Source organism: Bubalus kerabau, chromosome 19 (genome assembly GCF_029407905.1).
Source record: "Bubalus kerabau isolate K-KA32 ecotype Philippines breed swamp buffalo chromosome 19, PCC_UOA_SB_1v2, whole genome shotgun sequence".
Taxonomy (NCBI): Eukaryota; Metazoa; Chordata; class Mammalia; order Artiodactyla; family Bovidae; genus Bubalus; species Bubalus kerabau.
The window spans coordinates 25,429,069-25,454,687 of record NC_073642.1 but is presented as its reverse complement, the minus strand read 5'-3'; the positions used below and the strand labels follow the sequence as shown (position 1 = coordinate 25,454,687).

Below are 25,619 nucleotides of genomic sequence, written 5' to 3'. Positions count from 1 at the left end.
TGCCCTGCAAATAGGTTCATCTGTACTGTTTTTCTAGATTCCATAAATGAGCATTAATATATGATTTTATTTTTCTTATGGGCTTCCCTGGTTGGCTCAGACAGTAAAGAATCTGTCTGTAATGCAGGAGACCCGGGTTCAATCCCTGGGTTGGGAAGATCCCCTGAAGAAGAGAATGGTTACCCACTCCAGTATTCTTTCCTGGGAAATCCCATGGACAGAGGAACTGCTGGGCTACAGTCCATGGAGTCGCAAAGAGTCAGACATGATGGAGTGACTAACATTTTCCCTTTCTGATCTAGGAAGTGGTACTGTTAAAAGATGCCCAGGTGATTTCAACATGCAACTACATTTAAGAATCACTGCTTTATCTATGGGAATCCCAGGTGACACAGTGGTGATGAATCTGACTGCCAATGCAGGAGACATAGGAGACACAGCTTTGATTCCTGGGTCCGGAAGATTCCCTGGAGGAGGAAATGGCAACTCACTCCAGTATTCTTGTGGGGGAAAAATCTCAAGGACAGAGGAACCGGCGGGCTACAGTTCATGGGGTTGAGAAAAGAGTCAGACATGGTGGAGCACACACACATGGCCTTATCTATAGCAATTATAATGTTAAAAAAAAGAGAGAAATGGAGGATGAACCTATGACACTTAAGAAACATGTTGCTGAAACTAACACAACATTGTAGATCAACCCTACTCCAATAAAAAAAAGAAATCTCTACACAATCCAAGCAATATGTGTGCATGCTGAGTCGGTCACGAGTCTCACTCTGCAACCCCTTGAACTGTAGCCTGCCAGGCTCCCCTGTCCATGGCATTTTCCAGGCGAAAATACCGGAGTGGATTGTCATTTCCTCCTCCAGGAGATCTTACTGACCCAGGGATTGAACCCACATCTGCATTGGCAGGTGGATTCTTAACTGCTGAGCCACCTGGGAAGCCCCTCCAAGGAAAATATTTTGTATTAAAAATGTGGTATTAATTGAAATATGACTGGAGATATTTAGATAAAAATAAACTTAACCTATTAAGAATTCCCATAGAATTTTAAAATTATCAAAGAAATCCATTAAACCATTTATGTGAAATGATATGTATATATAATAAACTACATTTATAAATAAAAATTTTAAAGTTTGAAACACTAAAAAAAAAAAACCACGTTACACAATCACAGTGCATGGCCTTTGCTTAGATCCTAATTCAGTAAACAAAGAGTAGAAATTAAAAAAGAACCAATGATATTAGAAAACAGTCCCCATAATACCTCAAAAAGTTAAATACATAGTTTTGATATGACCCAACAATTCTACTCCTAGGTACTACCCAAGTGAACTGAAAATGAAAGTTTACACAAAAAGTGGTATATGAATATTCATAGCAGCATTGTTCAGAGTAGCCCCAAAGTGGAAACAATCCATCTGTCCACCAACTGACAAGTGGAAAAACAAATTAAAATAGTTATGGCATATCCATATAATGGAATATTACTTAGCCGTGAGAAGGAAGGACATGTTACAACATGTATGAACTTTGAAAAAATTACAGTCAGTGAAAACAGCCAGATGCAAAAGACTACATTTTATGACTATATTGTATGATTCCCTTTATATGACATATCCAGAATGAGCAAATTTATAGAGATAGAAAGCAGATTAATGGTTTCCAGGGGCTGGTGTGAGGGGCGATGGAGAGTGATTGTTATTGGGTACAGTGTTGTGTTTGGGGGTGATGAAAATGTTTTGGAACTAGATAGAAGTTGCAGTTGCAAATATTGTAAATATACTAAATGCCACTGAATTGTTTCCTTTAAAATAGCTAAAATGGTAAATTTTATGTTATGTGAATTTTATCTCAGTTAAAGAAAAAAAAAAGAATCAGTGACCTACACAATTTCCTGATAGAGTCGAAGAAGTCCGGAAAATCTGCATGTGAGGGGAATTAGTTCATTCAGAATAAGCCCTAAGATGGGTCATATTTACCCTCCCCATGGTCTATTTTTTGGGGGGGGGTTCTTTTTTAAATGGAGGACAATTGCTTTACAATGTTGTGTTGGTTTCTGCTGCACAACAACGTGAATCAGCTGTACTACTACTACTACTAAGTCGCTTCAGTCGTGTTCGACTCTGTGCGACCCCATAGACGGCAGCCCACCAGGCTCCCCCATCCCTGGGATTCTCCAGGCAAGAACACTGGAGTGGGTTGCCATTTCCTTCTCCAATGCATGAAAGTGAAAAGTGAAAGGGAAGTCGCTCAGTCGTGTCCGACTCTTAGCGACCCCATGGACTGTGGCCCACCAGGCTCCTCCATCCATGGGATTTTCCAGGCAAGAGTGCTGGAGTGGGGTGCCATTGCCTTATCTGTAAGTATACATTTATCCCCCCCGCCTTCCCACTATCCCACCTGTCTAAACCATCACAGAGCACTGAGCTGAGCTGCGTGTGTTATACAGCAGCTTCCCACTAGCTATCTATTTTATACATGGTAGTTTACATATGTCAAAAGCTACTCTCTCAATTCATCCCACCCTCTTCTTCCCCTACTGTGTCCACAAGTCCATTCACTATGACTCCCAGTGGTCTTTGACCCTCTGCTAGAGGAGAGTGAATGGTTTTTGGAAGCTTGATTGCAGGAGTAGATATGATCAGATCCCTATGACCAAGGGTAAAGAAGCTAGTTTTCATCGGTCAGTTGAAGTTGTATTGATTTGAGTTTGCTCGCAGAATCTGGGAAGCTCATGCTGTTTTTACATTCAAAGGCTGATGGAGAAAATGACTGCTGAGAGATGAGTTCTCTTCAAGTGTGGGACTTCTTTAATGTGAATATAAACAGAAGGGTGATCCACACAGCTGCAGGTTTAGGGATGTGCAGCAAATTGACAGTTAAGTTACACTGATGTAGCCACATGTCTGGGAGGGGAGACAGAGCACCCAACCTCCAGAAGGGGAGGTCACGGGGAGGTCATGACCCCATGCCTTCAGTCAGATGGACCTAGCAGGGAGGGCTGCTAGGGAGAGAAGTTGTACAGAGATCTCTCTTCTGGAAATTCCACTTGTATAATTTTTTTTTTTTTTTGGTTTATTGTCTGTCTTCCTTGTTGTTGTTCAGCTAGGTTGTGTCTGACTCTTTGCAACCCCAAGGACTGCAGCATTCCAGGCTTCCCTGTCCTTCACCAACTCCTGGAGTTTGCGCAAACTCGTGTCCACTGAATTGGTGATGACATCCAACCATCTCCTCCTCTGTCGTCCCCTTATCCTCCTGCCTTCAATCTTTCCCAGCATTAGGGTCTTTTCTAATGAGTCAGCTCTTTGCATCATGTGGCCAAAATATTGGAGTTTCAGCTTCAACATCAGTTCTTCCAATGAACATTCAGGGTTGATTTCCTTTAGGATTGACTGGTTTGATCTCCATGCAGTCCAAGGGACTCTCAAGAGTCTTCTCTAACACCACAGTTCAAAAGCATCAATTCTTCAGCACTCAGCCTTCTTTATGGTCCAACTCTCACATCCATACATGACTACTGGAAAAACCATCATGACCTTTGTCAGCTCAGTGATGGCTCTGTTTTTTAATACGCTATCTTGGTTTGTCATAGCTTTTCTTCCAAGGAGCAAGCATCTTTTAATTTCATGGCTCCAGTCACCATCCACAGTGATTTTGGAGCCCAAGAAAAAAAAGTCTGTCACTGTTTCCATTGTTTCCCCATCTACTTGCCATGAAGTGATGGGACCAGATGCCATGATCCTAGTTTTTTGAATGTTGAATTTTAAGCCAGTTTTTTCACTCTCCTCTTTCACCTTCATCAAGAGGCTCTTTAATTCCTCTTGGCTTTCTGTTATAAGGGTGGAAAGTGAAAGTGAAGTCGCTCAGTTGTGTCCGATTCTTTGCGACCCCATGAACTGTGTAGCCCACCAGGCTCCTCTGTCCATGGAATTTTTCAGGCAAGAATACTGGAGTGGGTTGCCATTTCCTTCTCCAAGGGATCTTCCCGACCCAGGGATCGAACCTGGGTCTCCCACACTGCAGGCAGACGCTTTACCATCTGAGCCACCATGGAAGCCCATTAGGGTAGTATCATCTGCATACCTGAGGGTACTGATATTTCTCCTAGTAATCTTGATTCCAGCTTGGAATTCACAGCCCAGTATTTCGCATGATATACTCTGCATGTATGTTAAATAAGCAGGGTGAGAATATTCCAGCTTTGATATATTCTTTCCCAATTTTGAACCAGTCTGTTGTTCCATGTATAGTTCTAACTGTAGCTTCTTGACCTGCATACAGGTTTCTCAGGAGACAGGTAAGGTGGTCTGGTATTCCCATCTCTTTAAGAATTTTCCACAGTCTGTCTTTCTTGCTGGGCTTTAAATTCCACAAAAGCAGGGACTATGTCTATTGCATTTGGAGTTCTCTGCTGATTTAGAGCCAGAGGCCACAAATAAAGCCCTTGGTGAGGAGTGAATGTTGACAGCAGAACTGCCCAGTGAGGGTCTGGGGGCAGGGGAAGGCAAGCCAGCGAGTAAACCTACTACCCATGGGTGCCTAGAACCGGCTCTCTTCACTCAACACCAAGAGGGAGGCAGAGGGAGGTTGCCAGGGGCTTCTGAAAGTGATGACACCTGAGCTCAGTCTCCAAGGAGGACCAAGGGTTAGTGGGTCAGAGACTGGAAAGGCAGTTTCTGCAAAGAAAGCAGCAGTTGCAGGGCGTTCGGGACCTGACCAGCCCGGGGATGGTGAAGCAACTGCAGGGGTGTCTGCCTGGTTGAAGCCAGGCTCCAGGGGAAGCACCTGGAGGGGTCACACCGTCAGATCTTGGACTGCTGTCTGGAGGATGGGCTTGAGAGAGAAATAAAAGGAGGCTGCTGAAAGACTCTCAGAGAAGGGAGTGGAGATCTCTTTGATGAACTGACATTGATGGTGAACAGGAAAAACAGGGAGGATGTGAGAGCATTTTTTAGAAAAACTTTTGGCTGTGCCAGGTCTCCGTAGTGGTGCAAAGGCTCAGTAGTTGAGGTGCGCAGGTTTAGTTTCCCTGAGGCACATGAGATCTTAGTTCCCGCACCAGGGACTGAAACTGTGTCCCCTGCGTTGGAAGGTGGATTCTTTATTTTTTAAAGTTTATTTATTTTTAATTGGAGGATAATTGCTTTACAATATCCATCGATATGAATCAGTCATAGGTATATGTCCCTTCCCTCTTAAACCTCCCTCCCACCTCCCACGCCATCCCACTCCTTGAGGTTATCACAGAGCACTGGGTTTGAGCTCCCTGCATTTGCTCCCAGCAAATGCCCACTGATTTCCTATTTTCCATGGGGTAACGTTAGTCTAGGTCTTCATGCTACTCTCTCTGTTCCTCTCATCCTCTCCTTCCCCCACCATGTCCACAAGTCTGTTCTCTATGTCTGTGTCTCCACTGCTGCCCTGCAAATAGGTTCATTAGTACCATCTTTCTAGATTCCATATATATGTATTAATATTGTTTTTCTCTTTCTTACTTCACTCTGTGTAATAGGCTCTAGGTTCATCCACCTCATTAGAACTGACTCAAATGTGTTCCTTGTATGGCTGAGTAATATTCCACTGTGTATATGTGTACCACAGCTTCTTCATCCACTCATCTATTGATGGGCATTTAGGTTGCCGGAAGGCAGATTTTTAACCACTGGACCACCAGGGAACATCCATATTGGAATACTGTTGCTTTACCATGTTGTGTTAGTTTCTGCTGTACAGCAAAGGGGATCAGCTATATGTTACATACCTCCCCTCTTTTCTGGATTTCCTTCCCATTTAGTGTAAGCGTTTTTTGTAGGTATATGTGTTGAGATTTGGTGACTGAGTGCTGCTGTTGAGAGCGAGATGTAGAGAAAAGTCTAAAACAGGAATGATGTTATTGATGAAGACAGCGCTTACGGCTAACGTTAGATGAGTGTGTACGCGCCAGGCACTGTGCTAAGTGCTTTGTGTGACCATGTCATTTGAGTCTCATCACGAGCCACTGAAGCAGGGATTATTTTTGTACCCATTATACAGATGAGGAAACGGAGACCCAGGGAAGCTGTTACCTGGCCAAGGTCAGTCAGAACTAGAGCTATGCTTGTAACCACACTCATGACAGCCCCCCAGGGTTTTAGTTTGGTTTGGTCAGGCACCACTCCCTCAATTTGAGGAAATTGAAAGAAAATGGTTGGTGGGGAAATGACAACTGAGTGGAGGACAAGTTGAGCTGGAGATGCTGTGGATTATTCCAGGGTAACCAATAGTCAAGAGGGTAGCTCTAAAGGGATCCTGCTGGGGGTGCTGATTAAGGAGGCATCAGCCTGCAAAGAGCAAGTAGTCTGAGTCATGGGGATAAAGGAGCCAACTAAGCAGGAGAGTGAGGGGACAGATCAGGGTACAGCAAGGAACCAGATGTGTCCTATAAACATGACCATCTGGGAGTCACTGGAAGCAACAAGTGTGCAGTGACAGGAGAGCAGCAAAATCCACTATTATGGGACTTTCCTGGCAGTCCAGTGGCTAAGATTCCGTGTTCCCAAGTAGAGGGCCTGGGTTCAATCCCTGGTCAGGGAACTAGATCCCTTATGCTGCAACTAAGAGTTTGCAAGCCACAAAGTCTGCATTCTTTGCATGCCTCAAAGAGACCACAGGACACAACAAAGATTGACGATCCCATATGCCACAGCTAAGATCCAGCACAGCCAAAATAAATATTTTTAAAAATTTACCAAAGTTCTTGGCTGCACAAGGAGGAAGAAAGAAGAGTCACCAGAAGGGATTGGGGAAGAGGGGACAGAGAGTAATTTTTTCTCTCTTTTAATCATTATGATGAGAGAGATTTGCAAATGTTGCAGGCTAGAGACAGAACCCTTAGAAAGATGAATCTGATAATCGATGGGAGAGAGGAGTGACAGAGTGACATCCTTGAGGCAGCTGGAGGGATGAGGTGGGAGCATCCGTCTTCAAAAAGAAAATGAACACTTGAGTTCAGAGAAAAATACAGGTTTGACTCTACCTTGAACAGGCCCTGGGAGCTTTAGAAAGGGAAGGGCTGGCCAAGGGCTCCAGCCACCGGGATCTATGTCCATTGCTGCGCTTCCCATGGGCTGCTTGCAGCCAATGATGAAGCATGACAGGGACCCGATTTTCAGGGAACCCACCTTGGGAGGTAGGAGACTGCTCAGATGGTTCATCCGGGCTCAAGGACTTGCCACAGGCCTGGCCGAATCTTCCTCAGGTACAAGGCAGGCTCACATACTTTCACCCAACCTTCCCTCCTTCACTTGGGGTCAGACCTGCATTGTTTGCCAGCTCCTCCAGCTTTTTCCAGCTCCCTTCCTATTTTTCTCTCAAGTGTCTCTTAATATAATCTGTGTATATCTACTGTGTACATTTAGATCTACTGGCATCTGCTTCTTGGAGGACCCAGACTAACATAGCCACCCACAGGCACACAGGGGTAAAATCAGGAAGGCTGAAGGACTTTCCTGGTGGTCCATTGGTGAAGACTGCGTGCTCCCAAAGCAGGGGACCCCGGTTTGATCCCTGGTTGGGAAACTAGATCCTGCAGCCCACAGTTAAGCGTTTGTGTGTTCCAATTCAAAGAGTTTGCATGTAGAGACTTCCCTGGCAGTCCAGTGATTAGGACTCTGCTTTCCAGTGCAGGGGGTCAGGATTCGATCCCTAGTCAGGGAGCTGAGATTCAACATGACTTGGGGCCAAAAGCAAACAAACAAAAACCCACCAAAACATGAAAGAGAAGCAATATTGTAATGAATTCAATAAAGGCTTTGAAAATGGTCCACATCAAAAAAAAAAAAAAAAATCTTAAAAAAAAGCTTGCATGCTGCAATGAAGATAGAAGATCCCAAGTCTTGCAACTAAGACCCAGCGCAGTCAAATAAATAAATAAATATTAAAAAAGAATTCCCTCTGATGAGGGGCTTCTCTGGGTGGCTCAGCCGGTAAAGAATCCACCTGCAATGCAGAAGACCTAGGTTCGATCCCTGGGTCAGGAAGATCCCCTGGAGAAGGGAATGGCAACCCACTCCAGTATTCTTGCCTGGGAAATCCCATGGACAGAGGAGCCTGGCGGGCTAGAGTCCATGGAGTTGCAAACAGTCAGACATGACTTAGTGACTAAATCACCGCCAACATATAATGGAAAGGTAGAAAAAAGATGTGAAGAAGTTGAAGGATAATAAAAACTTTAAAAAACTGAATATTTAAGAAAGAGGCGGCTTAGCTCTTTAATTGCATTTCATTTTGAGCATTGGCCATAAGGCTTATCTTTGACAGCACAGTATTTTTAAAAATCCCAGTATTTTCCTTGATATTTGATAACCAAGCCCCTCCTCCCAGGGAAGTAACGACTTAATTTCTTTGGAACTCATGAACCGCTCAGTTCCTGTGTGGATGTGGTGTGCGTGTGCATGCTAAGTCACTTCAGTCACAGCAGTTACTGATTCCTGTCCACTAGACCTCCCCTGAGTGCTGGGATCTGTCAGATGCACAGTGTGTGTGTATGATGACCACATGCACTCATATGACAGGCAGGATGTGTGACAAAACTGCTCTGACAAATGTTTGCCTTTTTAAACAAAAAGTGTGCCATATATTTTTATTAAATCATAGAAAACTCATTTGTATACAAATTTTTCCATTTTGGGGATACTGGAATATGAAACACCTGTGTAACAAAACATTTCAAAGATACATCTCACTTTAAGCAGAGACAAAGTTTAAGTTGTCACATTTATTTTTTTTTTAAATGTTGAAATAATCATTAACACATTATTGGCTTTTTTTACCTTTGGGCCAGAGGAATAGTATCTATTTTGACTCCCCGATTCTCATTACTCAAACCAACCATGAGTTTAAAAAGTGATTAACTTGAGAGTTTAATACAAAATCAATTTCTTTTTTGCAACCATGGGCTTTTAGGGCAAATGCCAAATTTCAGGAGATGGTCTCCTTTCACAGGACCTGTTAAGCTTCTTTTCTACAACAGCAAACATGTATAATGGTACAGAATATATTTCAGAATAAGTTAAATATTAAGACATACAGTATGGCAATAATGTCCTACTTTTCTTTCTACCATGTAAATTTGAAAGTTCATCCTAATCTTACACATCTGTAAAAGGGTGAAGACTGAGGGATCCAGTGATACTGAAAATACACAACAACTGTCAGAACCACATTCTCTAAATGCTTTGGCTGATTATATACAAATGGTCCTGCCAGCATCATGCCTGCATTCGTTCCACGGGGGCTCTAAAAGAACAGATTCCGGAGTTCACCAAGCGAAAACAGGCAGTGGTTTTGAATTTTAGGCTGTCACTCTCTCTGCTTCTGAGCAGAGACTCAAAGGTCACACTGTGACATGTCTGCACTCACCCCAAATACTCACATAACATAAACACAAATTAAATACTATCAAACTTATTTTAAATTAAATTGAAGACCACTATTTTTAAGTGCATGAAGTACTCACCGCTAGCTTCCTGAACGTGTGTTATGGAGCAAGAACTAACATCCCAGGGAACATCCGTGTTCCTACATGTTAAGAGGCCAACCCTCTTTTTCTGAGAACTCCCTGGAGTAACACGTGAGACCTATAGGGGGAAGAAAGCAATTCTCCAATCTAAATGGAGGGAGTCTCAGTCATTTTCCCAAACTTCAGTTTGGATTTCAGACTCATTAAGGCAGGAACTCAAAAAATGTGATCTTTGGGCCTGGCTCCTGGTGTCACCTGTGGTGACAGTCTGTGTCCTCAGGACACTTCATTGACCCTTAATACTACAACCTCCCTTCCAGCTCCCCCCTGGGTCCTGGGCCCCTGTGGTCAAGACACAGACCTGGCACTCTCCCAGGTGATGTGTAAACAAATCTGGGAAAACCACGTTTCTGCAAGTGTTTGCTGTCAGTGAAAAACTTCTTGGGCTGAGAAAGATAACAGGAAACACTGGCCCTATGACAGCTTCTCACAAGGCCTCTCTTCTGTTCATCCTGCTCTTGAAGACTATGAAGTCAACCCACACACTCTTTGCCTTGCTTGCCCCAAATGGTATTAAACAGAGTGAGAAACTTTCCTTTGGACTACCTTATTCCTGAATTCCGACCAGTGCTTATTCAAGCCAAGTGGTCTACCGTCTTGTTACCGCAGGTGACTAGGAGAGGAGGTGAGGCTTCTGTGCAGGTTGGGGTTCTGGCTGTGTCTGTTCCGACTACGGACAGATGAGAACATGGTGTTGCAGCCGGGGACCTTGCATTTGTGCAGCTGGCGGAGGTGCACGGTCTTGTAGTGGGCCCGGAAGGTCCCCTTATTGCTGTATGTCTTCTGACAGAGGTGACATGTCAGGGGCAGCCCGGAAGGCAAGCTGGCGAGGCTCTGGTCAGCTTTCCCCATCAGGACGCAGAGTGGGTAGTCCTCCCCGGGCACCAGGCCTGGCCCATTACAGGTCCCGTCGCAGTCCTCCGTGAGCACGGCGCCCTCCTCGCTGGCCCCGTCTGAGTCCCAGGAGGAGTGGCTGCTGCTCTCCGACTTCACGCTCGAGGTAGTGCTCAGATCCAAGACAGTGCCCTCGCTAGGCAGACCAGAGGCATAGGTCTGTAGGCCGGCACTGTGGACCTGGGCTAGTGGGTACACCAGACTGCCCATCCGGCTCATCCCCTTGAAGATGACAGATGTCTGGGAGGCTTGCGGTGTGAAGGCTGCCTCCTGGTATGCCTCCTGGGCTGTATCTTTCAGGAGGTAAGCTGCCCGGAAGGGGTCTTCGCCTCTCTCCAGCACTTCTTGGGGCAATACTTTCTGGTGGAGGTTTAGGTTTGAACTGTGTCTACAAGAGTGAAAAGGTGGTTAGCAATGGGTAGGGCTGTCATCTTTGTTGTTTTAAAGACAGTCTTCGTTCTGAGTAGAGACACTAGGCAGATACCGGGAAAGCTTGTGGCGTGAGGGAAGTGATGCTAAGGGGCTCAGGATGCAGGGCCTGTGTGGTAGACACTGCCCACTGCCGTCCATCGCTTGTCCCAAGTCAGCATCTGACAAGGGGAGTTGACAGAATGTGTAGTTCTCTTCAGCTTGCACAGTTTGACTGACATGTAAGCTCCTGTACCTCATCTTTAGAGAATGGCTCGACTGCTTCAGTTAGGCCCATTCAACTGGTACACTGGAACCAGGAGATCCCAGAAGAAAACTGACCAGTTTTTTCTTCACAAACAGTAAAGAACTAAGCAGAGGACTTGATTTCAATGAAACCAGGAGACATGCTCTTCTAGAGCTGTACTGTCCCAAATAACGGCTACTCATAAGCAGCTACTGAGCGCCTGAAAGGTGGCTAATATCATATACTGAAATGATAATATTTTGAATAGACTGAATGATAGGAAATACATTACTAAATTTACTTGTTTCTTTTCACTTTTTTAATGTGGCTACCATAAAATATTAAGATTTCCTATGTGGCCTGCATCGTGGACTCGAGTATCTGAATGAAACATCACCACACGGAAGTTCTACAGGTGAGAGGCTAGAAGTGGTATATATGTGTGTGAGTGTGCGTGTGTGTGAAATTTAGTTCATATTTGCAACATTTCACTATATACCAGACAGGAATTTTGCAAGTGCAGCACTGTGAGCACACTGCCAATCACCCACCCAATGGTTAGTCCTGAAGGGCAGATAATGAGTATCCATTATGACACATGCCTTTTACTCATAATATATCATTTGGATGTAACTTGTCAATCAATGCTGGCCTTGCTCAGAGATCCCCTAACTTCTGACGAGCAAAAATACCCCTTACTATAGGGCATAGTCTCAAAGGTGACTGGAGAATTATTCTGAGCAGGGAACATACCTCCCCCAGTACAGATCAGGATGCGTGCCAGGGTCAAACTGGGAAAAATATCCTCACCAAAATAACAAGAAATCAGATTTTCTCTTCTAAATCTCCAAAGATGTCTTCAGTGGGGGGTGGGGGGGAGGGATGTTACTCAAAGTGCATGAAATTTGTTACTCAACTTCTTTTTAATCCTTGTACACTTTCTTTTTTGGGGACATAATCAGAATTATACTCCCAGATCACCCACTTTGCAAGCAGCTCTTCTCCACTGCAACTCTGCCCTGTGATTATGTCAGCGTCCTGGGTTGAAGGGGCAGGTATGTCTCGGCAAAAAACCAGACACTGGATTGACATATAGATTCCAGGATATACAAGTGGTCAAAAAAAGGTCAGACAAACACATTTACTGGAACCCCACATAGATGTAACAGAGGGATGTAACAGAGGGATGTGATGTAACAGAGGGAACCTCTGGGTCCTGTGCTCAACTCCTGAGGATTCTATGAACACCAAAAGCTAACACGTGGGCAGCGCTCTCTCCTTCTTAACCATCCTGAGGGTTAGATGTACTTTCCAAGGTGCCATGTCCCCTAAGGCCAGTGACAACCACATCTGCAAAACCCCAGGACCATGTGCTGGGCTTTCTGTTTCCAGGACTTTGCTAACACCGTGCCTCCTGCCCAGGTCTGCATTTCTTCACTTCAACCTCAACCTCACACTCCAACTCTCCCCTCCCCTGCTCCTGACTATGTAGATTAGCTGATACCAGTGGGTTTCAAAGTGTGATCTGGGTACCCTGAGTGGTCCCTGAGATCTTTTCAGGATGTCCCTCAAGTCAGACTCATCTTATAACAATACTAAGACATGATTTTCCCTTTCAGCCTCATTCTCTCACTGGCATGCATGTGTGTGTGCTAAGTCACTTCAGTCGGGTCTGACTCTTTGCAACCCCATGGACTGTAGTCCACCAGGCTCCTCTGTCCATAGGATTCTCCAGGCAAGAATACTGGAGTGGGCTGCCATGCTGCTACTCCAGGGGATCTTCCCCACCCAGGGATCAAACCTCATGACTCTTAAGTCTCCTGCACTGGCAGGCGGGTTCTTTACCACTAGTGCCACCTGGAGTGGTATTCCAGAGGCCACATGACATGTGATATTTCAACAGACTGAATGCAGAAGCTGACATGAGAATCCAGTCGTCTTCTACTAAAGATACTAGCAAAGTGTAAAACAAAGCCACTTCTCACTAAAGTTCTTGATCCGGAAAATGTAATTTTTCATAAAATTGTAATAAACTAATTTATTAAGTGATGTGATGTACATATTAATTTTTTCAGTTTTAATTTCTAACACAGTAAATATTGATAGATATACACCCAAACAGACATAAGTTCTTGAGGTTTTAAGAATTCGTAAAGGGGTTGTGACATGAAAACTTTTCCAAGTGGTTGATTTAGACATAATGCCACATAAAGATGGTTTCTAGGAAACCATCCCTAACTTCTGGAAGAATTTGGTGAGATGCCCTCCCAAGTGCCCATTACAGTCTGTGTCCCCCAGTTAAAGCAGCCACCACAGTCAGTTGTAATCCCCCGTGTACTACTGCCTCCCCACTGGCCTTTGTGGGCAGGGACTGTGTCCAGAGCACCCAACACAGAAGGTGATTAAACACCTGCGGGCTAAGTACCCACAGTGCGGTGGCAGTCCCCTGGATGGGTCCTAGGAAGCGCTGTGGGCAGTAACTGTGGCTTGAAGACAGGAAGGCAGCTTCCCTCACAGCAATGCAATTCTCATCTCTGACTCAGAAAAATGGTGGTGGACCTGGGACTGCTAGCCAAGTCCTGTTCAAGATGGTATCGTTTTAATCACAGATCCCAGGGAAAACGCAGTGCCAGTTCTAGATTACTAGAATTAGTGGTTTACATTTAGCATGCGAGATGCTTTCCTGTGGTGTGGGGAGGAGGCTCACATCTCAGATAGATCCAAAAACAGGAAAATATTAAATATGTGAAAAATAAATACGAATAGTATTTTAAATTCAATATGCCTAACTTAGCAGGTGATGTGGGTCAGAACAGTATCATAAATAACAAGGATAATCTGACTGATAGGACTATCCCTTCTTTATAACAACAGCTTATTCATGAACAAATTCTTCTCTCGGAGGCTGGAAGAAGAGGACCAGCTCACTAATTAGGTGTCCTGGAGGCTGGGTGCAACACCCAGCAACGGAAACAGGAATTTGAACAAATATCACTCCTGCCCTATCCCCTCTGCTCGAGACAATGAGTGTGTTCTTGGGAGCCCTGTCTAGGAATGTGTATGGGAGTCTATACCTTTTCACCCTGTTAATAAATTAGGGGCTACAATTTGGACTAAGGCAATGGGGGTGTTGAGCTGCTTGAAATAAAGCTTGTTTGGACAAATGTAACATTTTAATGTTCTGTGAACCATTTAGCATCTCTAATGCTGCAGCTGAGGACTGGTTTCATCAGAGGGCTGGTTCTCTCCCTAAAACCTCCTGGTATCATCTTTTGGTAAGCCTCTTCTTCCCTTTACAGGCTGGGGAGGTAGGCGACCTGAAGCATGTTTCTGCGACCTAAGTTCATCAAGAAAAACAAGACAGGAATGCCAGTGCTGTGTGACCACAGTGATGAGGGGTACTCTAACCCCCGGCAGTTGGCGAGCAGTCTGATTGAAAACCCAGCACTGACAGACCTCTCATCTTTCAACTACATGTCACAGACATGGAAATAACCTGTTAATTGCCTTTACTCTTTGATAACTCAATATTTCAGACATCTTCAATCAGGCAGTTATTATTCTTTTCAAATAGAGCAATTAAGTAGAAATCAGAGAAAATGCTTCATTCTGTGGACTTCAGTTTGAAATGAAAGTCAGACAAGTTTTGGGAAGCTACAATCCTAACGTGAAAAGCTCCCTGCCTCCCTTGCTCCTCTAACGCGTGACCTAGTTCATGGTTCCTGATATCCCAAACCACTGGGACCAGATGTGTTTCTGAATCCAGAATTCCTCAGGCTTTAGAAAGGCAGAGTGATGCATACACTGTGATATCACGGTAATGTCCCCATAAGAAATCCATTAACATTTCTGTACTGAATATGTACAAAACCCCACACAAAGGGAGACTCTAAAAGATCAGATAACCTCATGTAATTTCACATCAGGTCTTGTGACTAAATGAGTTTAAACACTGGAGCCGAAAACGCAGGGACCTGGATCTATAGGACACTCTTCCTCAGACCGTGGCCCCTGGAATAGCTCAGTGTCCCCTGGGAACTTAGCAATGCAAACCCTCACATCCGGTCCCAGACCTGCTGTGACAGAAAGAGTAGGGGTGGGGCTCCGAAGTCTGCTTTAATGACCCTCCCGGTGACTCAAGTGCACATTAAAGGTTAAGACCCGCTGCCCTGGAAGCAAAGGTCGCCACCCGGCGTCTCACCTGTCCCTGCTCCTGCGGGACTGGAAGGTGGCCTCGCAGCCCTCCACGGTGCACGTGTGCATCTCCCGGGAGTGCATGTTTTTCTGATGCATCTTCACGCCGCAAGCGTTTTTAAAGGTCTTCTTGCAGATGTCACATTGGAAGCGATTTTCCTCCTTCGACCTCACTGATGCCAGCTGACCCAAGTGCTCCGACTCTTTGGCATCTTCGAAACAGGGAAAAGCCATTCCTTGGGTGGACAAGGCACCGAAGAGCCCCCCGGCCAGTAGGTGCTGCTGCAGTTTGATATAGTCGGGAAAAGGCACACAGGGCTCCACCCTGGTTGTGAGGTGAGGTTCACGGCCATCCTCCTCTGCGTCCTGTGGCACAGTGTTCAACACTGACTTCTGCCCAGTCTCCCTCTCCGAGTTGTGCGTGGCCTGCTCAGGAGTCTGGCGGATGGCTCCACTGGACTCAATTCCTGGCCCGAGATAGCAGGGCCTCTCTTCCTCAAGGCGAGGCCTCTCGGAGCTTCCTGCTGGCGTGTGCAGCTCCTCTGGGGCTCCATCTGACCGGGGGCTGCAGGTCTCCAGCTCGTCTTCGCTGACCACCTGCAGGGGCATGTCTTCGTCAGAGCTCAGAGGCTGCCTCTTCTCGTCTGCTGTCTCCATGGTCTCCTTCTCTATTTTGATGGGCATACTGGACTTGCGGGATTTCTTCTTGGGCAGGGTGTCAAACGGCGTTTCGTTGGAAGCCAGCTGTTCCGGGATGGATGAGGACAGCAGAGGGAGGGAGGGCAGCATCCCTGGGGTGTTGGCCAGCTCGGCCGGAGTGGCCGGGCTGCGGTAGAAAGGCAGGACTGGCTGGACAGTCTTCAGGTTGGGGAAGAGCACCCCGTTGTGGCTGAGGCTCGGGAAGGTTGGCTGGCTCCGGGAGTCTTCCACTGCCCCAGCATAGCCAGGGAGAGGCCGGCAGTCTGGAGGAGTCACCCCGAGGCCTGGGCGCTTGGCACTCTCCGAGGCAGCCAGTGTCAGGCCGCTCCTCAGGTCTTTGTCCCTGTTGTTTCTGTTCATAGGCATGTGCAGCCGGGGGTTGGGGTTGGCGCTGTGGCGGTTGCGGCTCCTCAGGGAGCTGAACACCATGTTGCAGCCTTCGATGGTGCACTTGTGCTTGATCTTCAGATGGACGGCGTTGTAGTGGATCTTCAGCGTGCCCTTGTCGTAGAAGGTCTTCTCACATGCTGTGCAGAACACCCGGCCCTTCTTTGTGCCCAGGCTGTTCCTCTCGGGTTTCACTTTGGCCTCTGGGGACAGCTGTGTCCTTTCGAGCTTCGTGACGATGTTGTATGAGCTGGAGTCGCTGAAGTGGGTGCTGTCTTCCTTTTTGGTGACAGCATCGGGACAGTTGAGACACGGATCTTTTTCAACCTGAAATGGGGTAGAACTGGAAGTGAGGAAGCTGCTGTCAGGGAAGGCTCCATGGACTTCCTGTTTGGGGTCCTGGCTTTGGTCTTGACTCTGCTCCAGCACATAGGGGTCGGGCAGTGACCCTATCAGTGCTGGGGGCAAGGGGTTGAAGAACTGGAAAGGCAGCATGAAGGTCATGTTGTTTATAAGGTTCTCGAAGGGGTGCACGCTGCTGGGGTTTCCTTTGTCCACGGGAGTGGGGAGGCTGGCACTCCGATGGCTGCAGCTCTCGATGAAAGCCCTGATGTCAACGTTGGCCGTGGAAGGTGGGATGACAACAGACTGCTCTTCTTTCTCCTGAATTGCCATGAGCTCAACTATGGACTTGGTCTCTCCAAAACGAAGGAACTGCTGTAAGGTGGCCACCTCCTCCTCACTGGTCATGATGCTCCAGTGATCCAGCACTTTTCCCGATGCATCCTAAACCCAAACCAGAATTTAAAAGGACAGTTAATTTACTGTTCCTTACCCTTCCCAGGTGGCTCAGCAGTAAAGAATCTGCCTGCAGTGCAGGAGACGTGGGTTTGATCCCTGGGTCAGGAAGATCCCCTGGCATAGGAAATGGCAATCTACTCTAGTATTCTTGCCTGGAAAATCCCATGGACAGAGGAGCCAGGTGGGCTACAGGCCATGGGATTGCAAAACATTCAGATATGACTGAGCGACTAAACAGGAACCACCACAGCCCTTTTCTCTAAGAAAGGAGCCATGCCATCTGGTTAGGGCCTCCACTAGCATCATGGAACACTTTTGTATATATTAGAAAAAGACACTCCTGGGAGTGCTGGGCTCGATGAGTTCAGTCCTCCCTCACCCCACTCTCCTAGGAAAGAAACTCTCTGTGGAAAAATAAACTGCACAAATGTGAGTGGTGGTCCAGAAAACAGAAATAAAATTATATCTCCCAAGCCTAAGGGAAGTTTGGTGATTATATTCCAGCCTATTTCAAACCAATTCGTAGTCTTGCATTAGGCATAATAATTTTCTCCCACTAAAATTAAAATATGTATCATTTGATCAACAGTAACTTCTTTATCTAAAGAGTATAGATGGGAAATCAGGCCTAGATATAGCTCAAGTATTTATTTGCTGCAGGTTGAATGATCTTTCCCAAGCAACTAACATCAAAATACAAATGAACCTGTATTGATCTATTGCCTGTGTTCACAAAGCAGAGCGGTAATTACACTGGAGTGTTGGAGATTTTTCAAACTCTAGAAAGACCTAACTTTTCCCAAAACTACAATAAATATTTTATCACAGAACATGTATTTGATGGCCTACTGAGATTTTTCACAGTGCATGTAAGAGTTTTGAAGATGATGAGGAATGTAACATCATAAATTTTTCATGCGCTGGAGGTTCAAGGTAATTGATTCCATATTTTTAATCCTAACACTAGAAAGCAAGATTATTAGGATCATTAAATATTGATCTATGTCATAATGTAAGAGCATAATGCTGCTCTACATAAAAGGTGGTTTCTGGCCTGCTAGGGTTCCCGCACTCGAGGTAAGCCAACAGGGTTCCAGAGGAAGCCTGCAGGTGTTGTCAGAGTCAGAGAGAAGTGGGTTTACATTTCCAGTCTGCTGCATGCAAACTGAGGGACTTCAGCAAGATCCAGAAGCATTCAGCCTCTCTTTTCCCACCTGGAAAATGGGGATAATCGACCTACCTTGTGAGATGACTGAAAGAAGGACTAAGTCAGTAAATGGTTGTTTTTTGTGCTTGTTTCAAGTTTATGGCCTAGCTGAGTTAGACTGAATGTATGTGAGTCTTGGAAATACATTCCTCTGCCCATCTCACTGAAATTTTTACCAAAGTCAGCTGACATTTTCTAGCATAGTGACAGGGAAGAAAATGCTGTAGCTGTTTCCTATGTCAGAGAAATCCAGGAAACATGTTCTCTGCCTGTGAAAACACCTTGACAGCCTCTCTGGATAGGAAGCATAAGGTCGACCCCTGGAACACAAAGAGAGGTGAAACCACTCTGCAAAGGAGAGAGATGAGAGAAGGGATGAAAGGCATAGGATGATGGAGTGATGCAGAGGAGAGGCAAGAAGGCTAGAAGAGAACTGGTAGGAGAGACAACGAGCGAGAGCACGCCCACAGAACTATCACAAGTCATCGGGGCCTGGGAAGGAAGATCAGCAACTGGGTGGATGGCAGAGGGCTTTAAAGGACAGGAAGGCATGGGATGAAATTGAAACTGTCTGCTGTGCCTTTCTGCAATGTTAAGTTCCTCAACCCCACACCCTCAGTAAAACTGGAAACCAATGATGTCATGTGTCAGTAAATGCTCTGAGGATGATAAAAGAAATGGAGGCAGTGCCAAGGATGGGGCCAACAGCTGACTGTGCAAGTGAGTGTGCAATGTTGGCTGTGCAAGCTGGCGAGTGAAACCCAAATCAGAGAACATGTAATGGTCCAACTCCCTGAAGTCTAACAGATACCAGTGCCTGTGTGCTCAGTCATGTCTGACTCTTTGCAACACCATGGACTATAGCCCGCTAGGCTGCTCTGTCCATGGGATTTCCCAGACGAGAATACTGGAGTGGGTTGCCATGCCCTCCTCCAGGAGATCTTCCCAACCCAGGGATCAACTCACATCTCCTGCACTGGTTCTTTACCACTGTGCCACAAGGAAAGCAATGGATTTCTCCCAGAATGTGAGATAGGGCTGAGGCCAAGACGAATGACGATGAAAAGGAGGGATGACTACTGGCGGCTGGAGCACTGATGGCACTGGGTTACACCTGTCGTGCTCTCAGGCAGTGGCACCCACATCTCCATACCTGTAGCACGTATCCTCGGATGTAATCCTGGAGGGTCCAGTCCAAGGCGTGCAGGATCTGGAGGACTTCGTCTTGCTTCAGCACACTGAAGAGCCGGTCCAGAAGGATCTTCAGGCGGACAGGGATGGCCTGGGTCCCATAGAGCATGAGGCTGCTGATGTCGAACACCACGTTGGACTGGACGATCTCCACCTGGCTTGTGGGGTACATGGCAGGGATCCTCAGCTTACTCAGAGCTGAAAAAGGAAATTGAAAAAATGTTGTTTTTCAAGATTCTACCTTTAAGAGGAAAACACCGCTTGGGAAGTCGGCTAAGGGCTAACTCTCAGTTATTTGTGCCAATGGAAAAGCCACAAATATGCAAACAATTAATAATCTTAATGGCTATTTGGCTCCATGTTATTCACAGGAACCTCTAAGGTAAAATGGAGTGCCCTGAGAGGCCTCTTTTCCCCCTTTCCTGTGGCATGCCTAAGGAGTACAACAGCCACAGGTAAGGACCACACCTGGGAAACTGGTAAAAATGAAGGTGGCAGGAGTGTAATCAAGAGGATGAAAACCAGGAAGCACAGGGCCTGGGGGAGAACCTGGACTTGGGTTCTCCCCCAACACCTCAGACTGGGGTGGAGCCCCAGTCTGCCACCCTCCAGCTGTCAGGCTCGGCAATTGAGCCCATGCTGTCCAATGCAACAGCCACCACTCAAACACAGGTGTTCAAATTTAGATTTACATTAATTAACATTAAATAAAACTAAAAATTCAGCTCGCCCGTTTTGCTAGTCACATTTCAAGGGCTCATAGCCACATGTGGCTGGTGTAGTGCTGGGTTGTCAGGTTTAGCAAATAAAAACACAGGAAGTTCCTGTTAAACTTGAATATAGATTTCAGATAAACAACAAATAACTGGGATATACTTAAACCAAAAATATTAATTGGGATATACTTAGGCTAAAAAAATTATAGTTTAACTGAAATTCAAATTCAACTGAGCATTCTGATTTTTCATCTAGCAACCCTGGGCTAGAGGCTACTTACTGTATATGCACAGAATATTTCTTTCATTGCAGAACAGCCCTGAAGCACCACTTTCTACATCTTCAGAAGGCAGTGGATAAACACTTTCAGAGTTAAGATCCAAAGAGATAACACATAAAGCTCTTAGCCTGTTTCCTGGCACAGAGCAGTAACTTCAGATGTTAGCTGTCATTCGTGGATATTAAACCTGTTCCTGAGTAAGTGCGTTAGTTAGAGGAAACACTACAGGCCAAGGGGGAAATGGTTACCGTGAGCCACCCATCCATGTCTGCACTGCTCACACTGACGGTGGTTGATCTTCCCTGGTTTGAAGCTTTGGCAGCTGCAGTTCAGAGTACAGCCGATAGCCTACAGGAAGGAACAAGGGGACACCTGGCATGTTAGCGATGTGTGGAACACACACAGCATCTACAGAACAGAACACGTTCCTCCACTGAGCAGCGTTGGCTAAATGACCTGTGCCCACTGCATGCCAGGCCCAGACATGCATACTGTCCCTTGGAAAGAGGAGCAGCTCATCCTGGCTCTGGAGACAGCAACATACTACACAGATATTCCACATGCAAGGATGGGTTACAACCCTAGAGCTCTTTATAAGAAAGGATTACAGGCAGGAAGGAGATATCCTGCTTATTATGGAAAGGGCATGGAGAGGGTAAAGAAGAGTCACATTCTCACTAAATCTATAAGTAGACCAGAACAGCCACCCAGAAAGGGATACTGGGGCTGCCTTGAAACAAGTAAATAGGAAAATGATCCGAACTGAGAGTAATGCACATGTGTACTTCGTTACTCCCTCCCCCAAACAGGGTAGATGCTGAATATCAAGACAGACCTGGGGACATGCAATGGCTGACCACACCAAGGATCATTCCCTGACTGGACTGTGTGACTGACAGCCAGACGCAGGCTGGACAAGCCCTGCATCAGTGCCCAGGTGCAGGTTAAGGTGGTGGGAGTGTCTTGGGGGTGTGGAGTGTGCAAACATACGACTGAAATAGAAGATACAGATGTATGTGTCAACAAAGTTTTAGGATTAAGAACAGAGGTTCACATATATTTTTAGGATGGATTTTTCAAAAGGGGATAAGAGGCCTGAGGAATGTAATCTATTATTAAAGAGAAAAAGCTCTCACTGGAGCTCTGTCAGTGAGATTTCTGGGAGGAGGCGCTGGGCGAAATCGTTACTATTCAAGAGAGCTTGGACAGCTGGGGAGTGCCCGGGTGTTTGCAGGCATGAGAAAGCCCGACGACTGGGGTTTAACCTCCATGTGGCAATTAAGGGACTGTGTGGCCTTGTGTGTGGACAGGGAAGGAGAGAATCTGGCTGAGGACACATTAAGGAGCATATTAACTAGTCTTCACTTAAAAATCAGTTGTTGGTAGGAGTGTAAAATGGTGCAGCCACTTTGGAAAATAGTCTGACCGATCCTCACAAACAGTTACCTTACCACCAACTGATTCCACTCCTAGGTTTAAGCTGAAGAGAACTGAAAACCTATGTCCACACAAAACTTGTACCTGAACTTTAAAATCAGCATTATTTACTAGCCTCAAAGTGGAAACAACCCCCATATATATTGATTGATGAACAGATATACAAAATGTGGTATGTCCATACAATGGATATCACTAGACAATAGGAAAGAATGAAGTACTGATACCTGCTAGAACATGTGTGAACTCTGAAACATTTATGATAATGAAAGAAACCAAGTACAAAAGGTCACAGGCTGAATGATTCCACTTATGTGAAACGTCAAGAACAGGCTAATCCATAGAGACCCGAAGCGGACTAGTGGTTACTGGGGTTGTGGGGAGCAGGTAGGATGAGGAGAGACTGCTAATGGGAAATGGGGGTGTTTTTTATTGTTTTTAAAGACAGCTTTAAGTTGACAATATATTAATAGTTCACATATCATACAACACCCATTTAAAGTAAACAAATGATTTTTAGAATATTCAGAGTTGAACAACCATCATCACAATACAATTTTAGAACATTTCCATCATCCCCAAAAGAAACCCTGTGAACAAGTTTATGACAGACATATGCTTTCATGTCTTTGGGATATATTCTTAGGAGTGGAACTGAGGGATCATATAGTAACTCTATGTTTAACTTTCTGAGAAACCCCCAAACTATTTTTAAAGGTTTATTTTCCCACCAAGGTATGAGGGTTCTGATTTCTCCACATCCTCGCCAACACTAGTTATGGTTTGTTTTTCTATTGTAGTTATCCTACTGGGAATGAGGTGGTATCTCATTGTGTTTTGATCTACATTTCTCTGATGGCTAATGGTGTTCAGCATCTTTTCAAGTGCTCAGTGGCCATCTGTGTGTCTATTCAGATCTTTTGCCCATTTTTAAATTGGGTTGTATTTTTAGTATTGAGTCATAAGAGTTCTTTATATATGCTAGGTACAAGTCCCTTACCAGATATATGAGTGGCAAATACTTTCTCCAATCCTTGGATTATCCTTTCACTTTCTGCATGATAGCCTTTGAAACACAGATGTTTTCAATTTTGACCAGTTTCTTTTTGAGGTAATGGAATGTTCTAAAGTTCTTAGATAGCAGTGATGTTGCACAACTCAATGAATACAGTGAAACCACTCAGTTGAATTTTATGGTATGTGAATTATATTTTGATAAAAATATAATTTTTAAAAATCAGCCCACTACACTATTAGAATGGTTGAAATCCAGAACACTGACAGTATCAAGTGATTGTGAGGATGTGCAGCAACAGAAATCTCATTCATTTTGATGACAACGCAAAACATAAAGCAACTTTGAAACTCAGTTTGGTGGTTTCTTACAAAACTAAACACACTCTTACCACACAATCCAGTAAACTGCATTCCTTGGTATTTAAAAGGCATTGAAAACTTATCACACAAAAACTGCACATGGATGTTTACAGCTGCTTTATTCATAATTTCTAAGATTTAGAAGCAACCAAGATGTCCTTTAGCAGGCAAATAGATAAATAAACTGTGGTATGCCCAAACAACAGAATATTATTCAGCATTAAAAGACATGCACTATTAAGCCATGAAAAGTAAATGTACATTACTAATTGAAAGAAGCCAATCTGAAAAGACTCCATGCTGCACGATTCCAACTATATAACATTCTGGAAAAGGCAGAACTATGGAGACAGAAAAAGTTGGATTAAAGCTCAGCATTCAGAAAACTAAGATCACGCATTCGGTCCCATCACTTATGGGAAATAGATGGGGAAACAGTGTCAGACTTAATTTTTTTGGGGCTTCAAAACCACTGCAGATGGTGACTATAGCCATGAAATTAAAAGATGCTTACTCCTTGGAAGGAAAGCTATGACCAACCTAGACAGCATATTAAAAAGCAGAGACATTACTTTGCCAACACAGGTCCGTCTAGTCAAGACTATGGTTTTTCCAGTGGTCATGTATGGATGTGAGAGTTGGACTATAAAGAAAGCTGAGCACCAAAGAATTGATTCTTTTGAACTGTGGTGTTGGAGAAGACTCTTGAGAGTCCCTTGGACTGCAAGCAGATTCAACCAGTCCATCCTAAAGGAGTTCAGTCCTGGGTGTTCATTGGAAGGACTGATGTTAAAGCTGAGACTCCAATACTTTGGCCACCTGATGCGAAGAGCTGACTCATTGGAAAAGACCCTGATGCTGGGAAAGATTGAGGGCAGGAGGAGAAGGGGACGACAGAGGAGGAGATAGTTGGATGGCATCACCGACTCAATGGACATGAGTTTGGGTGAACTCCAGGAGTTGGTGATGGACAGGGAGGCCAGGTGTGCTGCGGTCCATGGGATCACAAAGAGTCGGACATGACTCAGCGACTGAACTGAACTGATGGAGACAGAAAAAAGACCAGTGGTTGCCAGGGGCTTGACAGGGGTTGGGGAATGAATAGGTAAAACACAAGAGGGCATTGAAAATGCTTTGTACAATGATGTAATGATAGATATACAATGTTGTACATGTTTTTCAAACCCGCAGGATGTACAACAACAAGCGAGAACTCTGAGGTTAAACCATGGATTTTGGGTGATTATGATGTGTCAATGCTGGTTCATCGATTGTTATCAACCAATGAGGGATGTTGAAAATAGGGCAGGCTATGTTTATGTGGATGTAGGGGTTATATGGGAAATCTTTGTATTGCGTTGGCCAAAAAATTTGTTTCCATTTTTCGGTAAGAAGTTACCAAAAAACACAAAGTTTTTGGACAGTGCAACACTCTCCTTTCAAATCTTCTGTGAATCTAAAAGTGTACTAAAAAAAAAAAAAATAGTCTTTTAAAAAAAAAAATCAGTGACCTTACTTAAATACAGGTTAAAATTGGCATGATTTGACTGTTATCTATAGTTTCTTTTGGATTACAATGGGCCTGAACAGAAGAACTAGACAGAGATTTTCAGGTGAGGGAATAAGGCTGCTGATAACTGAGGTGTGCAGCAGGTAGCAACAGTGTTACCTAGTCCCTTCAAGAGGCTATGAAAAAACAGGATATCTAGGGGAAAAGGGCTTCGCTCTGTACTAAGTCATAGACTATAACACAAAGAACTCCAGATGATCAGAACAGCCTCCCACTCTAATCATGCATACATTCTCATCTGGGGCACACCATCCCCCAAAGGTGAGAACTGGTCTATTCTTTTTATGTATAAAGCACACATACACATACATAAACAGATATACAGTAGATGGTGTGACACTAAAATTTCGTTGGTGAGGCACAGTTAGGAAAAACATTTCCAAAGTCTCCTTAGACGTGTGTGGGGAAGACGTGTGTGGGGATGAATAATGAAAAAGATTGAGAAATATTGCTCTAATGAAAGACATTATATTACTTTTTCATTATAGAGTTTCTACTTGTGTATATACATAGGCAAATGTATTACATACATAAATACACACATCTAGACTCATATACACATAATTATATAGTTATCTTGGCTGGAAGTTAAAGGATAAAGATGAGTGAAGGTTTAATTTCTATTACACACTGTCAAAA

General features: G+C 44.8%; 1 protein-coding gene across 1 annotated transcript in view; it reads right to left on the bottom strand.

The window, feature by feature from the left end:
• Nucleotides 1–8,280: 8,280 nt before the first annotated feature.
• The window catches only part of BNC1 (basonuclin zinc finger protein 1), a 28,934-nt gene continuing 11,595 nt past the window's right edge, over nucleotides 8,281–25,619 (bottom strand). The window contains 4 exon segments of the mRNA XM_055556286.1: nucleotides 8,281–10,853; nucleotides 15,322–17,186; nucleotides 19,562–19,797; nucleotides 20,845–20,944. Coding sequence (XP_055412261.1) covers nucleotides 10,172–10,853; nucleotides 15,322–17,186; nucleotides 19,562–19,797; nucleotides 20,845–20,944 — 2,883 coding nt within the window. The 3' untranslated portion in view covers nucleotides 8,281–10,171.